Source organism: Pongo abelii, chromosome 6 (assembly GCF_028885655.2).
Source record: "Pongo abelii isolate AG06213 chromosome 6, NHGRI_mPonAbe1-v2.0_pri, whole genome shotgun sequence".
In the NCBI taxonomy this organism is placed as follows: domain Eukaryota; kingdom Metazoa; phylum Chordata; class Mammalia; order Primates; family Hominidae; genus Pongo; species Pongo abelii.
Genome location: NC_071991.2, coordinates 54,949,362 through 54,968,122, shown reverse-complemented (window position 1 = coordinate 54,968,122; position 18,761 = coordinate 54,949,362). Strand labels below are relative to the sequence as shown.

The 18,761-nt window shown below is 39.3% G+C and overlaps 1 protein-coding gene across 2 annotated transcripts in view; it reads left to right on the top strand.

Moving 5' to 3' along the window:
- PLEKHA8 (pleckstrin homology domain containing A8) overlaps positions 1-15,927 on the top strand; it is a 61,433-nt gene extending 45,506 nt beyond the window's left edge. The window contains exons 13-15 of one of the 2 annotated variants that reach the window (XM_054560572.2): positions 5,385-5,446; positions 6,594-6,706; positions 9,868-15,927. In XM_054560572.2, the coding sequence (XP_054416547.1) occupies positions 5,385-5,446; positions 6,594-6,706; positions 9,868-9,871 (179 nt within the window). In that variant the 3' untranslated portion in view covers positions 9,872-15,927. The remainder of the gene's footprint in view (positions 1-5,384; positions 5,447-6,593; positions 6,707-9,867) is intronic. The other variant, XM_002818088.6, reaches the window with a different exon arrangement.
- The last annotated feature ends 2,834 nt before the right edge of the window (positions 15,928-18,761 follow it).

Genomic DNA, 18,761 nt, shown 5'->3' with positions numbered 1-18,761 from the left:
TGCCTTTGCTCTTTATCTATGGTGTCTTTTGGTATACAGAAGTTTCAGTTTTTATGTAATCAAAGATGTCATTCTTTCTTTATGGCTTGTACTTCTTAAAGAAATCCCTCTCTCCCTTGAGGTCACAAAGATGTTCTCTGACATTTTCTTCTCAAAGTTTTGTAGGTTTGCTTTCATATTTATGTCTTTAATCTTCCTGGAATTTATTTTTGTGAATGGTGTAAGGTGGGGATATAATTTTATTATTTCCAATCAGAAAGCCAGTTGTCTTAGCAGCACTTATTGGATCACCTATTCTTTTCCCTACTTGTATGTAATACCAACTTTGAGAGAGAGAGAGAGAGAGAGATCTGTTCTAGACTCCATATTCTGGTCCATTGTTCTTTTGCCCACCTATGCTTTAAAAAGACATGAGTTATAGGATGAAGGTTCTTACTATTCTAAGTGAGTTACTGGACCGTTCTCTCTAGAAGTTGTAGGATCTTAGGGCAAGCACACTTCCCCAGTGCCTATCTGTTTCCCACCAGCCTCCTGCCAGACTTGACTACCTGCTTTCAAATCTCCTGGTTCCTAATTCTTGCCTCAGAACTGTCTAGTTGAACACATTTGCAGAATTATGATTGTCATTTCCTCAGCCCAGTGAGTAATTCCGCCCTTTCTGGCTTTGGTTCTCTACTTCTCAGGCTTTCTCTTAAGACTTAGATTGACATTTCTCTCATCTTCTCTATAAGCCAAAATAACTTTACCAATTATAGGTTTATAGTAGAAAAACACTTTCCTGTATACAAAGTTCCTGGACAGAATGGTTGTCCACCAACAGTAATGGAAGAGTTGTTCTCTCAGTTACTATAAAAGCTTTAGGCATAATCTCTAAATACCTGATAGCAAGTTTCTGAGTTACTAATAGTAAATGAATGAGAGCTGTGCTGTTTCCATAACCAGGTGCCAATTCTTTGAGAAAACGATTGGACAAGGCATATTTTTCATTTTTATTACATTGTTTACAGAGTAAACACCAGTTTTTTTGACAGAATGGTGTGATGCAACAAGAGTGTCCCCAGGTCTCATTGCTTTTAACTTTGTGACCTTGGGAAAGTCACTACCTTTCTGGGTCTTCCATGTCTTCATTTCTAAAAGGAAAAGAATTAGGCAAGGTGATTGTCAAGGCTTCCTACTTAGAAATTTTGACTCAGTTTCTGGGGAACTGACACATCTCAAAGAACTGGGAGAAGGGTATCATTTATGTCTTTCAGAGGCCAAAAATACTCCCAGATTATAGAACATGCATGATGATAATGAATGGGCATTACAGTGAAGATTAATGTATTTCATTATCTAATCTTCTCTAGGTAACCAAAATAGGTCAGGCTTAGACTTCATCTTATTTTAATGCCATCAGTCTCACATGGCAGGGATATTTGCAGCCTAGAAGTCAGCTAAGGACTTTCGGAAGTCTTTTTTTTTTTTTTTAATGACTTTTATTTCATTTGTTGGTTTTAAATTGCAGCAGTGATCTCAGTCAAGACCCAGCCCAAATTCTTTTGACACACCTTCTCCCATTAGATCATCTGGCCCACATTTTGCCAGGTGGAACTTTCCTCTGGCAAGGTATAAGCATAACAAGGAACAGCTTCTTTGTCTACTAGGGCCAAGTGGGCAGACAGATATGCTGCTGTACAAACACTATCCCATCCTTAAGCCAGACTCCCCATGCTGTTTGGACTCACAGCACCTTTGTCTTCCTTGTCTTTTTGCTGTCTTTTAGAAGAGGGCATGGAAAAGAGTTTCTAGGCTTTTTGGAACGGTTAACTTGAATGGCAATGTATACAAAAGGTATAAGGTCTCTGAGGTTGGCATAGCACCGAATCCAGAGCTTTTTTTTTTTTTTTTTGAGACAGAGTCTATGTCGCCCTGGCTGCCGGACTGCAGTGGCGTGATCTCAGCTCACTGCAACCTCCGCCTCCTGGGTTCAAGCAGTTCTCTGCCTCAGTCTCCCGAGTAGCTGGGATTACAGGCACCCACCACCATACCTGGCTAATTGTTATATTTTTAGTAGAGATGGGGTTTCACCATCTTGTCCAGTCTGGTCTTGAACTCCCAACCTTGTGATCCACCCGCCTTGGCCTCCCAAAGTGCTGGGATTATAGGCGTGAGCCACCGTGCCTGGCCCAGAGCTCTTTTAAACAAGCAGTCTGTCTAGCCAGGTGGGCCTTGGAGCTGGAGGCTCAGGCACCAGGATAGCTGTTATTTGCTACAGACTGTAAAGAAGTGTGAATTTCAACTTGTTACTTCCCTACCACAATTCTGAATCAGAATTATCATGACTTTGCTGACAGAAGAAGGTAATATTCTCTGTACAGGGGAAAAAAACTAAGAATATTTTTCCAGAATACCCACTGTGGTTATCTCTGGGAGACAGGATTATAGGTTTCTTTAGTTCTCTCCTTTTAAAATATTTTCCTTATTTTCAACAACGGGCATCAATCGTGAAACCCAAAAAAAGCAATAAATATTATATTTTTCAAAACTTCCACTATGCCTCAGGCGGCAGATCAGAATCTTTGACATGATGGATAAAGGTCCTCACAATTTGGCCCAACCCAGTTTGCAAGCCCTGGTGTTCTTCAGAGCCAATGAATTTTGCTCACCATCGCCCAGCATGCCATGACCTCTCACAACGCTGTGATGCTCGCTGTGTCTGCCGCACCATCTACCACTCTGCTCTCTACCCTACCCAGCCTTCAGGATTCCTTCTGAGAATTCTTTGTGTCCACACGCGTCCCCCCCAACCCAGGCTGGATTAGTTTCTCCCTTCTTACTGTTCCTGTAGCACTGCATACAGGTATCTACTGTAGCAGTTATTGACTTATACAATAATGATTGTTAAATGACTGGCTCTTCTATAAACCATCAACTTCTTGAGGACAGGGAATTGACTGAATTTAAATCACCTAAAGATACTACTGTGTGGTAGACTTGCCCTGAATTCTTGTTGAATAGAGCAGGTGTTCATGGTAGATATCCACCAGCAGATTTTAATGTATTTCTTTATTTATAATGGCATTTAATGCCCTGCATGAAATACCAACACAAGAAAGAAAGGATTCGCAGTATCTTACCTTGGTAACAACCTCAGGATGTTTTCCATGGACCTGTGCACCCTCTTGCCAGCCCAGATGGCTGCTCAAATGGTTGAAAATTTGGTTGTCTTGCTGGTTTTTATCAGAGGCTGTACCTAGTATTCTCTGCCCATCTGTACTATACGCTTTGTGAATGAGCAACCCCTTTCTTCACATTTCTCAGGATATCCTCACTAAGGTCTTGTATGCCATCTGAAATTTCCCTGATGCCATGTCTTCTTACAGAGAATCACCTACGTTTTGTTTGGTTTACATTGAAGACATATGTCTTTGATCATGCCCTAGTTTACTCAGACTGTTCTCCTAAGAAAAAAGTTTAATTTTGGGTTCTCCTTTAGGCTCTAAGAGTCTTCTTCATACTTGAATGTATTAATTATCACTTATTGCTTCTGCTTTAGCTTTAACACACTGGATACTGGCATTCCAACATATTCCTAAGCTTTAGAGAGCCAAAGGAATCTGTTGTTATATTTCACATGTACAGTCTTTTATATAAAATATATTGCAATATGTATTGAGTATGTATTTTATATAACATATAATTGCATTTTGTGAAAATTTGAATATGTAAAATTGAAGTAGTAGGATATACTAAAAGTATTAATAAAGCCTCACTCCAATTTTAAAATAAAGTTGACTAGAATGACATAATTTCAGAGCTGGAAGGCTTGAGTCGATTGTAAACTGTGTTGAAGCTGTAGCCACATGGCAGTGCCATTTTGGCCAGTAAAATGCAAATAAATACCTGACTTCCCTTGGCAATGTCTTGTGAACCACGTTGCTTTTCACTGCATAGGAACTTGTACTTGTGGTTTTAGTGTCTGTTTATCTATTATTTTAACATCTCTTGTTAGAATTGAAAATATTTTTGTAGCCTTCGAATGTCACACTAAGCATTCATGAAATGGTGGTGGTACTTGTGCTGGTGGTGAAACTAGCACATGAAAATAAATATGCTTGGAATAGAATTTAGATATGGAGAAACATGAAGAAGGTCAAATAGCCCCCATGGTACACTGTGCTGTTAATTTAGAAATGAGTGCTCTGTTGCTACTGGAGATGATGCTTAGGAAATAAAGTGGAACACTGAAATAAAAATGCACCATGGTGATGCAGATCTTTGCCTCCTGAGAATGCATTTAATCCTGTGGAGAAATCAGTTTTGAATTTTGCATATATTGAATTATTCAAATTTCAGGAACGCATCCTTTGCATAAAATGCATCCATCTGGTTCTTGGGATTTTTTTCATAATTAAAATTATGATATGCCAGTTTCAAAATCTCCTTTTAAAATACATTGGGACAAAAATTATAGATTAAAGTATGAAACATGAATGACTTTTAGTAATATAGTTCTCACCAATTACTTTAGCTTAATAACTTCAAGCCATTCTTTCCATAAATATTTTCGAAGGTTTCTAGCTTAAATACTGTATATACAGGTCATAGGGTCATTTAGGACAAACATTTGGCATCCCAGAATAGAATGTTAAAATTGGAAAGAATCTTAGAGATCATTTTACAAAGGAGGAAACAGATGGTTAGAGAGGGCAGCTAAGGGACTGGCTCACGGTCACAAAACATTTCAAAGTATTTCTAACTGTATTGTCTCGGTTTTTCAATATCTTTTCCTCCCTCTTTGTTTCTTTATATGTATTGACCTTTTCCCACCATGATAATAAGCTGAAGTTCAGGTATATTGATTGACCCAGAGTAAGAGTGGAAGTATCTGTGTTTCTTTAAAAAAAAAAAAAAAAAATCTCCATGTGAGCTTTTTTACTGCTTTAGATTTTTTGGGTCCAAAATCTTGTAATTAGATTTTTTTCATAATTTCCAAATACCAATAGTATTGTGCTACTATGCATTATACAAATATGGCCAAGAACGGTGGCGCACACCTGTAGTCCCATTGCTTTAGGAGGGCAAGGTGGGAGGATCACCTGAGCCCAGGAGTTCCAGAACAGCCTGGGCAACATAGCGAGACCTCATCTCTACAAAAAATTAAAAATAATTAGCTGGGCATGGTCATCCACACCTGTAGTCCTAGCTACTCGAGGAGCTGAGGCAGGAGGATCACTTGAGCACAGGAGTTCAAGGCTGCAACTATTATCACACCACTATACTCTAGCCTAGGTGACAGAGCAAGACCCTGTCTCTTTAAAACAAAAAAAAAAGTACATTATACAAATAGCACATCAAATTCTGATGAAAGTGTTCCTCATGGAGTTTTTCTTCTTTTCAAGATAACGCATATGGTAAAACATTGCGGCAACACCATGGCTGGGTAGTTCGAGGGGTTTTTGCGGTAAGTGATCCTTCTTGTCTCCTATTATTAACTGTATTGGGTGTGCCAGTGGCTAGGGCTAGAAATCTCTTCTTACCCAGTTATTTATCTAGTCATGATTGTCGGAAACAAGGTAGTGTGTGTGTGTATGTGTGTATGTGTGGTGTTTTTGTTTGCTTTGTTTTTGAGGATAAGAACAAAATGTTATTTATTTAATTTACGTTTATAGGCCTTTGGTGTGTGGAAATGTCAGCAGTAAAAAGTGTCTAGAATAGCAAAGACTGTTAAAGAAATATGAATAAAAGAGTTGATGCTTTACCCTAGCCAATTCTAATTACTCTAGCCAATTCCAATGACTTTGTGAAGATTTGCCTCATAAGTGGTTGCCTTTCTGATAAGGTAGTAAAAAGCTTAAGTATCCTAGCAGAAGTAGGTAGGAAGCAGTGATCCTAAATACTTATCATTGAAGGGAAATGATGCTTTCAGGTAATGAAGTCAACCTAATAGCTCCCTCTGCTGCCCATTGTATTCATTCCTTTTAATTCTTAGGTCTTAGTTGATTTTTTTTTCACTAATTGAATTTTGTCTTTGAATATTAACTGTATTGGGTGTGCCAGTGGCTAGGGCTAGAAATCTCTTCTTAGCCAGTTATTTTCATTGTGAAGGTGTTTTGTATTCATGTGTTTTGGCTCTGATTACCCACCGCCCTCTTCTTCCCAGCATGTTTAACTAGGAAGAACACAAACCTGAGACTCTTAGTCTGCTGGGGAAGTCACTTAGCCTGCTTTATAAAATAGCAGGAGTAGATGGCTCCTTTATGTCAGCAATACACTCTGTGATTCTTCCCATCCAGGAAAAGGTCAGTCTTAGTCAAATCTAGTCATGAAAAGGCAGTCTCATGCAGTTGTGTGTCAGGAAACCTCATAGAATGTACTCACATTCTTTGGAAGGTTGGGGAATAAAGTAGCCTTGCAGATGGTATCTTTTACTGATATAAAGGATGCATCATTTGCCTAAAGAAAGGACCATTTGGGTCGTGCTTTATTAGGGAGGCCGGTAAAGTGGGAAGAATGTACAGTACAAGAAATCAGATTCTAGTGAAAATTAAATATTTTTTGAAAGCATGGAGATTAAAGCTCCATATCCCATTCACTGTTCACTGGGATAGGTGCTGGACCAAATGAAGCTACAGACTGCTCACCCTTACCTTCAATACACCTTGAATAATCATAATTGCTACCATGTAGCTATTGGACACTTGTGTACCAGGCACTCTAACAGGTACTTTCATATTCTTTATCTTAATTATCAGGATTAACTCCCACTATTTTACAAATTCAGAACAATTAATTCCAGTCCCCAAGTACCAGCGTGAGGCTATGTCAGAGCCCAGGTCTAAACTCAGATCTGTTATCTCCAAGGTGCTAGTGCTTACCTCCATTAGAGCTCTCTGCAGTGAAAACACAATCACTGAGAGGCCTCTACTGAGTTCTTAGGCAGTGGATGCTCACTGTGTTCATTGATCTCCCTGAATGAATATTGTGATTATTGTGATTGCTAGCTTGTGCCTGACACTTGAGTTGCCCCAAAACAAGTGTAGGGGGAAGGGTTCAGTATAGAATGCAAAATTTAATCCTAAAATATTGATGATCCCAGAGATACTGTCAATAAGAGTGCAGCTATAGTAGAAAACTTATCAGCATAAATCTTTTTTTCCTTTACCCTGTACTTTAATGGATGCAAAGCATAAGTCTTTAAGAGGACTTTTTAACTTTATTATACTAATGTAGACTCATAAAAAATTTTAGAAATATGGTAGAAAGGGAAGAAATTAAAACTGTCCATATTTTCCTTTTTTAACATTTTTGTATTTTACCGTCTTAGCTTTTTAATTTACATATTCTTTTAAATATTGATCTATTTTATATACTTAAACATAATATAGATGTTTATACATGCATATAGTATATGTGTATAATTATCTTTATTTTGTATACTTACTCTGTATATGTATATACATTTTTTTCTACCTTTAGCTTGTATAATTTTATATTCCCCCAACTGAATAGAATCTATCATTATTATTTTTAAATGCCATAAAAGAGTCTTTGAAAAGAACACTATTTTTAGTGACTGTATAATATTTTCCTAGTATGGAGATATCATAATTTATTTGCTTCTTAAGCTGCTTCTAAGTTTAGAATAAAACAGGTTAGAAATAAAACAGCATCTGTTTATATGCATTTTTGAATAAAATTCTTATTTCTTCAAAATAAATTCCTAGAAGTAGAACTGCTATGTCGAATACTAAGAACTGCAACCACAGTTTACAGTTTTGAGCACTTAACATGCACTAGATGTTGTTTTAAGTGCTTGACATACATAAATTTCTAAGTCTCGTAATCCTGAGATAGATTCAATTATTTTCCCTGCTTATAGACAGAGAAACCTGAGACACAAAGTGATGAGATAATATACCCAAGGTTGTAGAGTAAAAACATCTTGAAGGCTTTAAATATTATTGCCAATAAAGGTGCTGGTTTTTAAGAAAATAGACTATGTAATGTATTTGGCAACAGCCTTATCAATAGAGGAGTTAATTCTGTAGCTAGATTGGCCTTTTCACCCTGTTACTCTCCAAGTCATGCCTACTTTGGAAGTTTTATAAGTTTTCTAACATGCTAACTTGCAGAGCCAAATTCATGTTAACTAATCTCAGTTGCTGAGGGAAACATTATTTACATCCAAGGAATTTGACTTATCAGCCAAATAGTGACCTTTTAATCTTTCAGCAGTTATACTCTACTGAGCTGATAGCCATTTCAGGCAAGGTGGCTGCCTCCATCTTGGTCACTAACTAGCCTTCATTTGACCTTTTTGGTTTCCTCTTCAACCAGACTAGACAGTTGAACTCTACTACTGGTTCTCCCCTTTTTTTTCTAGAGTGCTGATGGCTGAGTGTAGAATTCTAGGTTAATAAACATTTTCCCTCCAAATTTTGAAGGCATTCCTCTATTGTCCTCCAGCTTCCACTGTTACTATTCTGAAATCCTATTCTATTATATATAATCTGTTCCTTGTCCCTTTCGAGATGTTTTAGATTGTTTATCCCCACGTTCTGAAATTTCATGATGTGCCCTTTTGGTCTTTATCATTCATTATGCTGAGCACTTGATTAGGTCTTTAAATCTGGAGACTCCTATCCTCCAGTTCTGGGAGATTTTCTTTTGTTATGTTTTTGGATAACTGCCTTCTCTTCGTTTTCAGTTTTCCCACTCCCTTGTACTTTGACCATTATCTAAGTATTTATCATGTGCCAGGCAGTGGGCTAAACACTTCCTACAGATCCCATTAATCCTTAAAATAAGGAAAGTGGTGTTAGTCTTCTATAAATAAGGAAACTGAGATTCTAGGAAGTTACACACTTTGCATAAATTCCTCAAACTGGTATGTGAAAGATCTGAGATTCAAGTCCAGGTCTGCTTCATCTAAGTCTGTGCTTTAGCCACTGCATGATAATGCCAGTCACTCTCTTATTGCAAAAATGGGGAGGTCTGATTCTCAAAGACTTTCAAAGTATAAGGAAGATCAGGAAAGCAACTGTGGAATGATAATTCAAGATTCTTCAAAAAGCCTCTGCTGAGATCTAGTGAACGCCAGAAAACAGATTTTAGCAAGCTTAGGGAATATTGGCCCGCAAAGGAAGAGAGGGATAAGATGCCTAGGAAATCTGTTAGGGAAGTGGCATAGTATGGTGGTGTGGTTGAAAAACACAGAGATGATCCAAGTTTAGATCCTAGCCCTGACACTCATTAGCTGTATGACGTTTATATATAAAATAGAGATACAAACTGTACAGGGTTCTTATAAAGATCAACTAGAATAAACTATGTTAAAGCATCAGCGCACAAGCAAACAACAAATGTTAGCTCCCTTCCTTTCTAGAAAGCATTCAAGAGCGCAAAGGAAAGATTATTCATATGGGGGAAAAATAGAAGATATGCAAAGAAATATATAGAGATGAGATACAAATAAGAGAATGAGATGCCCTGGAAGACAGGCCATGTGGGAATAAAGACCATGATGGCAACATGCATATAGATTCTGAGGATTTGAGGGTAATAGTCTGGATCACACTGTGGATCAGAAGGGAGCTTTTCTCGGACTCTGTCTCTCAGCATTCCCTGATGTGATAGCATTATTTATCCTTAAGGTGGCCCAAGTACATACTTGTTTCTTCTAGCCTTAAAGTTATTTGAATTGGCCCTTGAAACATAATTTTAGAGAAGCCACAAATTAGAAGGGTAGTCATATTTCTTTACTCTTGCTCTTCTCAGCTGTTTGTATGTGTGAAAGTGTGTGTGTGTGCATGTGCACATGCATAAAAATAAGTGTGTGAGAGACAGACTTGATGCAGATTCTCATGGGTTATTCTTTTGCAGTTAGCTTTAAGGGCAGCTCCATCCTATGAAGATTTTGTGGCCGCGTTAACCATAAAGGAAGGTGACCACCAGAAAGAAGCTTTCAGTACTGGGATGCAGAGGGACCTCAGCCTTTACCTCCCTGCCATGGAGAAGCAGCTGGCCATACTGGACACTTTGTACGAGGTCCACGGGCTGGAATCTGATGAGGTGGTATGATGGCTGCTGGGCAGCACCTCCTAACTTCAGGGAATAAGTGCTAAAGTGTTTTGTTGCCCTACTTAATTTCCAGCAACAGCCTCAACCCTCTCCAACCCCTTCACTTGGGGGGATGGACAGGAGGAGGCAAAATCCAGTGCTTTTATAATATTTAAAATGCATATGTGTTTTGTTTAAAGATCAAGGTGCTATATATTTCAGTTCAGCAGGCCTACTGGAAACCAAATGATAAGCTGCTGTAGACTTGAACAGCAAGTTATAAGAGCAGATTTAACAAACAAATTTGCTGTTATTGTGTATTGTATTGTTTTTATATTTTAGTCTAATGGGCCACCCAAACCCAAGCTGAAAATCAGCAAATTCCATATTAAGTACCATAATTCATAGCCAGTGTTTCAGCCAACTTAGACTAGACATTTGGAGGTAGTATAAGCTGCTTTGTTGAAGCTGTGTAGAGTTTGCTGTTCCTAGATGTTCTTCAGTGGACCGTCTTCACTGCAACTCTGTCAGTGATAAGGGCCTGTGTAGTAAAGATGTTCAGGGCATTCACATGACCATGCAATTGTGGGAGGCGAAGAAGACGTGGACAGGAGTCCCATCCTTGCTGACAGGCATGAGACCGTTGCTCTGAGAAGATTAATGGTGTGCCCTAGCCCCAAGTTGGAGGGGAGAATATGAGAGAGGTGGGACAGGTCATTTGAGATGACACCTCCCAACTGCCTACCATTTACCAGCATGTTCCCCATGCATTATCTCAATTGGACATCACAAGGAATGATACCCAAAGGGATTATTACCCCACTTCAAAAGCAAGGTTTAGAAGTTGAGGGATCTGTTCACAGTCACATAGTTTTTGAGCAGAGGAGCCAGATAATTTCCAAGTGTGACCTGGACTGCCTCTACATCAAAGTCATACGGAGTGCTTGTTCAAACAGCAGATTCCCAGGCCTTATTTTGGCCTGAAGAACCAGAGTCTAGGTGGTGGGACATAGGAATCTGCATTTCGATAAACTTTACACGTGATTCTTCAGCACACAGTATTGAAAAGCAACTAGATTATATTCTAGTTTACAAAATTACCAGTTCTTCAAGAACTAAATGATATGTCCTTTTTTTTTTTTTTTTTTTTTTCAAAGAGGAAGAGGCCGCCATTTAAATAAAATAGCTAAATGGAGAGTGAGAAGTGGAGCAAGTTTACTCAGCAGCATTCTTAATTGAGCCAGCATTGACACCCAGCCGGTAGGCCTTTGCATTGCATTCAGGGGCCATGACTCTGAATCTGCTTACCAATCAATCTCGGTTTAATCACCAAAAGTGCAGAGCAGGCAAAATGTAGCTGTTTATCAATCTCAAAAGCTTTGGGACGGTGTCAGAGTTGAAAGATGAGACTTAAGAAAACAGTTTCTTAAACTTCATAAAACTTAAGAAACATTGTTTCATGAAACAATGTTGAGTGGGCATTCTTCTGCACAGTGTGATGCTCCATCCCTGGCCCTAGTCTCAGTAGACCATGCTGCCTCGAGTGTGCGTCGGAGAGAAGCCATGGGTACCTTCCCCATTAGAGGCTACTTCCTTCTAGTAACAGGAAGGGAAGTTCCAGCATGAGGTAGTTATCCAGGGTACAAGGTCCTTTGAGGGGCTTGGTTGAGTTGAGAGCATCATCTCTAGATGATGCTGTTCCTGCTGCAGATCTCTAGGATGGAGAGAATTCTCTCTTTAGTCAGAGAAGTTTATGTAGGGAGGGGTATTGGTTTTGCCTTTGTGTGTCTTTAAACAAATGAACATTTATTTAGCTCAGATTAATTAGGTATTTTGCCCACATAAAGACTTCTGGAAAATACTTAAACTTGAAAAATCAGCATCACATGTTTTAAAGCTAGGGAGAAAGAAGGGGGGTATTAAAATGATGTTGATTATTTTGTATTTTGCCAAGGTGTGTGTGTGTTATTTCCCTCCCACTGTCAGGAGCAGTGAGCATAGATCTTCTCTGATTAGTATGAATATGATGGCAGGACTCGGGGATAGTCCCTGCCCTTGACATAGCCCCTAAAATGGAAAAAGAAAAAGCAGCCAGTTTTTGCTTGTACTTTGAATGAAGACGTTTTAAGCATTGTACCATTTAGAGGGGATCATACCAGGTGGTTGTTAGAATTGTGCAGTGTGATCATTCTAAACAGCTGCTGGTGCTCCCTGTCACCTCAGGTGAACTCTGTGGTCTCTTGGAGAGGTAGCACTCTGAAAATACCTCAGGTTTGCCACCGCAGCTCTGAATACACACAAAAGGAAAGCTGCTCAGCATGGCCATTTTGCATTTGTATAGGTTAGTGCCTAGATGTACACAACTCATTTTGCTGTGAATGAGGGGCTTAATATTATCTGAGATCATTGAGAACCCAGATGAGACAGAATAGCTTGAATAAGTTACATTTTCCAATTACCCTTTTTCCACATCTGTAGAAAGAGGGTAATATTTTTTAATAGGTATTTTCCCCACTGGAGCATATTACGTTTGCCTAAGATGTATAAAAGTTTGTTTAAGATGTATAAAAGTTTGCTTAAGGAACTGAGGATCCTTAAATAAAAATATTAGAAATTAGAAATTGAACCTAATACTAAACAGTAAATTCAGCTTAACCTGAACCTTGGCATAGTCAGAGCTTCCTCCTACATCTAGAGTATTTGCTCTCTTTTAGTTAAAGTCATAATTTGCGCTGATGTGTAATCACTTTCCAAGAAGGGGGCAATGAGAAAAGATATTTAAAGCTTTCTCTCCGTAGCCCTCCAAGACTTCTGGGACAACTAAATTTACTTTCACCATTACTGTGAGAGGAGGTGAGAAAACTCTAGTATTTTGTTGGCAGAGTAATCACCTTGTTCTCATTGCTCAAAGCATTTTTAGGATTATTTTTCTAGTGTAACCTTTAGAGAGAACCGGAAGAAAAAGGAAATTGGTCTACTAGGTATTGTAGACACAAATAAGTAACATTAGGCCAACCCCTTATGAGACATTTCCACACAATTTCATCGTGCCTGTACTTCTCCCTATGGTAAAAGCCAGTGTTTACACTTTGTAGGGATCAGGGTGTATTTGTTGAATTAAACAAAATATTTTCAATGATGGCAAGTCTCTTGACTTTTGAAAGCAAGTCAGATTCCTTATAGCTAATGTCGGTGAAAAATGTTAAATTGGAGAGATCCCTTTTGGGAGTGAAACCAAATTGTAACTATGAGGAGAAGATGGTCTTCTCATTGGCTCTTGATGTAGCTCTGAAGGGAATTCCAGAAGAGGAGCTCTCACAGAATGTTGAGCCTGTGGGCCCAAGACATTGACTTTGAAGGGTAGTTCTCATTAGGATGTATAAGTGGTGGCTTGAGGCACCTTCTTACCATTTTTTGCATGTTATTCTGATTATTAAACTTCCCCCAATGTCATATTCCATGATGAGGGATTTCTGAACTCCACAGTCCAGCGTTGTTGCTTTTCTCTCTTCTTTGCTACTGAAAAGTGCCAGCAGTACCGCCATCAGCCCACCAAATCTACCCCCACTTATGTTTGTTCTGCCCCATTTCTCAGCAGCTTCTAGCGCATATGTAGAGCATCTGGCACCAACTTAGCCCAGGGCTGGGTGCCCGATCAGTGGGGATTCTGTTCCCCCACCCCCAGACTGCAAGAGCTTCTTAAGAAGGAGCCCATATTCCCATTTGTAGCTGGAAAGCGGGTGAATGACATGACATGGGGCACCTAGGAAAGATGATTATTAGAGGAGTGCAGCTGGAAAAATTTGCACTCTTCTCATTTTGGTTATTACTTTCCAAATATATTAACAAAAAGTTGATGCTTTTAACTTTATATTTTCAGAAAAGTGTTTTTAATTAAAAATATGTGATAGGGACCAAATAAGTAAAGTACATTTTTCTCCACTAAATTTGAAGTGAGGGAAAGAGGAGCTGAAGTAAGAGATTTTTTTTTTAAGGGAACTTAATCTGATTGTGAAAATCATACATATGGAGAAATATCAGATAAGGCAATAGAGTCAGAGGGTCATGAGCAATAGACAATGATGCGAGGCATTTGGGGAACTTTCTGGAGGAAAATTAAGTTTTTTTCCTAGCAAACTACCATGTCCTACAAGAACTTGGTTATATAATGGTGCATCTCTGAATCACTGATTAAAACCAGTTGCTTCTGATTTTAGTCACAGGTTTTACAACTATTCAGCTCTCCCTCATGTTTCATTTCTTTTTTTAAGATAATCTATCAACTTTTTTTAAATTTTAAAATTTTTAGATGTAGAATTTATAAGTGAAATATACTTTCAGCCATTGTTCTGTTAGCTGAGCTGATGTGTTTGGTCTTAGAGGGCCTGACTTCAGATACTCTTTGTGATCTTGTAAGGTCTCTACACAAACTTCATTATGTATGGTAAATTTGTATTCTTATGAATTGTATATAGAATGCTTTCGTTAGAAGTACGTTCTACTTCTGTATGTCCCTTTGTAATCCGCAGTTGCTTACTCAGGGGTTTCATAGTCATTTCATAAAAAATAATTCACTAGCTGTCTAATGGTATTTTAAGACTATTTATCTGTATTACAAGGTCATTAGGAGTTCTTTCAGCAGTTCCGTAAATATACTGTTTACTAGACCTTCCCTGTAAATGTTCCCAATTCCCATCCTGTCTCACAGTCAATAGTCCTGTGTACAGTGACCATTTGCATGATTTCTCATTGCACTGCTGCATTCAGGCACTCCAGGGCATGATTAAACAGTCATTAACAGTGCCTCTCTGGTACAGTTGATGCATGCATTGATCTTTCTCCTCTGCTGTTTTTATATAGCCTTTAATTAAAAGGAAAAAAATATCACTACTCTGCAATGCAAAAGTCTTCAAAATTCTTTATTTCCCGTATTAATCACTTCTGTTCCAGAGTGAACAAATGTTTTCAGCTAAGCTATGTGAGAATGTAAGAATAATATCCTGCTTGTTCTAAATAGTTCATATATTTAAAGTGTGGTCAGTATTTCCTCCCTATACCTTACAAACAGAAACCACCCTGGGATGGTTGATACCCCTTACAAAGTCGATCTTACCCACACAGACTCCTTTGTATGCGTGTCTGTTTATAGGTGTATATGGAGTCAGTGTTGATAGGAAGGATGCTCTAGAAGTACTTCTGTTGTTTCCTAGAAGGCTATGAGCCAGTTCCATGGCATGTTTAATGTATAATTCCCATGTATCATGAGAATTTCACTAGAATGTCATTAAACAGCCCAACTACCTCATGTGAAATTGGCTGTGGACAATCTGTGTCAGATGAGAAATGTGTTCAGATAAATTTAATCTGGTTAATAGATTTAACAAATTAATGTCTACATAAAGAAGAAACATGATAGACCAGATGCCAAAGGCTAAAATGTACGTAGATTTTCTTGGATTAATTTTTAAGTCACTGTTTAATTCCATGCCTAGTATTCTTATGAATGTTTGTGGTTTCATAGATTTATGCACTTTGAATATCTGTCACGTGCAGTATTAATGTTACCTGTTCTTGTCTCTCAGCATTTTGAATGAGCATCATAATCAGAGTAGAAAGCAAGTTAAACTATAAAAATGTCAAGTGGCTTGTTAACTTCTTAATTTAATGGACCTTTACTTAGAATATAATATGTTGGAGCCTCTTGGGACCAACCGATGAGCGACAGTTTCATGTTTAGATTTGTATTGTTTCTCTGTCCAAGTCCTTATTCTCTATCTTGTGGGGAGGGGTGACAGGGGAGGGTTTTACTTTTTTTGCAAAAATGTTTGAAAATACCTGTCAGATTTTATATTCGTTAGTTGTAATAAACTTATTTTTAAAGTATTAAGTTCTTAAAGATTTTTGTGTGGTTTTCTTCCTAATTGAATACGTCAATAAAAAGTCTCATTTATGGAACACACATGACTTGCTGGGCATCAACCTAAGCCGTTTACAAATATAAGCACATTTCATCCTCCTAATAACTCCATAGGGCAGGTACTGTTGTTATCCTCAGGTTACAGCTGGGAAAACTGAGGCATATATTGGGGAAGCCCCTTGCCTAAGATCCCATAGCTAGGAGGAATAGAGCCAGGCTACAAACCTAGGCAACCAAACTCCAAAATCTTTTTTTTTTTCTTTTTTTTTTTTTTTTTTTTTGAAACAGTCTTGCTCTGTTGCCCAGGCTGGAGTGTAATGGCACAATCTCAGCTCACTGTGACCTCCACTTCCTGGGTTTTTTTTTTTTTTTTTGAAACAGTCTTGCTCTGTTGCCCAGGCTGGAGTGTAATGGCACAATCTCAGCTCACTGTGACCTCCACTTCCTGGGTTCAAGGGATTCTCATGCCTCAGCCTCCTGAGTAGCTGGGATTACAGGCGTGTGCTCCCATGTCTGACTTTTAATTTTAGTAGAGATGGGGTTTCACCATGTTGCCCAGGCTGGTCTCGAACTTCTGGCCTCAAGTGATCCGCCCACCTCAGCCTCTCAAAGTGTTGGGATTACAACTTGAGCCACTGTGCCCAGCCCCAAGCTCCAAAATTTTTATGAAACTGTTTAAAACCTAAACAAAAGATCATTTTGAAGCATCAGACAGCTTCTGGAATGGCCTTGCCCTGGGTGTTTTAAGCATTCGAGAAAGGCTCGCTCCTTTCAGAGTAGCTATGTTCTTTGGCTTGGTTTAATTCTGTTTTCAGAGACACTAGATGCAGAACAATTAGTAGATTAATTTGCTAAGCCTGATGTTTCAATGGCTGTGTGCTTAATTAGATGACATCAGTAGCAGACACTTTTTTGCCTAAATCACTTGATGTCAAAGTAGTGTTGAACCTGTCACGTTTTGCCTCTCATACACTTGTTTGTCCATATTAGGATTCCTACAGATATGTATGACTGGCATTGGAGAACTGTCCTGTCCACCCGCTTCTCAGGGAATCTTCCCACTATTGCCCACTTGAGCCCTCTCCAGCCACCTCTTTGAACACAACAGCAGAGTCCTTTAGAATTGAGAGTGGGAGGGATTGAAAGAAGAGAGAAACAGGAGTGTTGAGTGGTTAGGTGCTTGAGCAAAAGGGTCAAGTAGAGTTGGGGCTGGGGTGGCTATGTTGCGCCACGTGCAAGAGAAGGAAGAAGAAGAAGCTGGTGGAGAGGAAGAATGGTGTAGGCACACTGAGAAGCACTGATGCAGAATCATGTAGTAGCCAGGGACACCAGCAAAGTTTCCTTGAAGGCTGGCCTCTCTTTCCTAGTTCCAGCTGTCTGGAGGCCCTTGTTCCTTGCCCTAAAGTTCCTCTTCTTGAGAAACCTGTACCTTTACAATACACTGCCTTGACCTTTTTACTTGCACTAATTTTAATGGGCCACTATCCCTTCAAACAATCACTGTGACGAGCTCATCTGTCATTGTTCCACACTGAATATAGGCAAATCTTAAAGCAAAACCCAAATGAGATATGTTGAGGAATCACCACCACCATCTGCCTCACTGGGTAAGAAAGGAAGTGCCTTTCAGACCTGAAGTCAGTCTGTATGGGCTTTGCTTATTCTAAGTTGTGAGCAGTACCCCACTGAACCCCAGGATCTTTCTCATAATGGCTTCTTATAAATCTTACACAGCCGCTGGAGCAGGCTGTGTAAGGACCAGCTATCTACCTCTGGCCTCTCTGTGCCTAGTGGAGGAGTGTGCTCAGATGGGAGGTATATGAAGGAAGTTCATTTCTGTTCTTCAGCTGTACCCTTTGGGGCGCTTGGACTGCTGTCCTGAGGATGAACAGAGCTGGTTTCAGAAAAAGAATGTGTTTGGATGTCTGTCCCAACTTCCAGTGGGTAGAGGAGTACAGCTGCCTTGTGGTCATGAGGGTCCAGCAAAGGAGAACAGAGTGTGGCTGTGCATGCCACTTGGTATTACTCCAGAATCTGCAGGTACTGGTGCATTTTCTGTTCTAACATCACTCTACGATAACCTGGACACACCTGGAAGATCTGTGCTCATCTGTGCTGCAGTAGAGAAACCGAAAGAGCAAGAAGGAATAGAATGACCCTAGAGTTGATATATTTTTTTTTTCTTTCACTCTTGTCGGTAGGTTAGAAGAGCTGCTCTTTTATGATATGAGCACATGTCCTGTGTGTGTCCACATGGATTGACACACACATCCTGCCACTGTCGTTATTATTGTCATCCTCTCCAGAGGCACGAAATGGAGATAACCACCTTAGGAGCAGTGTGGTTCAGATTGATGGAGAATTGATGAACGATGATGGTCTGACATCAGCACTGAGGACACAGATCATGTTTGGGATGATTTGCTGTATGAACGCATTGTCCTCAGAGAACAAAGTTGTCGCATCTTTGCTGACACTTGTGTATGGCCAGTTTCAGGACCTTTTGCTTTGGCTTGAGAGTCCAGCTTGTTGGAAAGGTTTTTAGATATTGTGAAGTCAAATTCTGCTTCAGAGTCTTTTATGAGATCACCTTAGACAGTGAATTCCCTCATCCTGCCCTTCCCCTGATCATTGTGCTTCAGTGACCAACCCTCTTCCCCAGAGTTCTGTGGTCACTGGGGGAGATGTGATGATTCTCCACCTTGTTCCTAATTTAGACCTGGCTCTCTGCTCTCCTCCCTGCAGATAACCCTTTAATTATACTTCAGGCACAGGTCACTCATCTAGGCTGTGGTCTCAG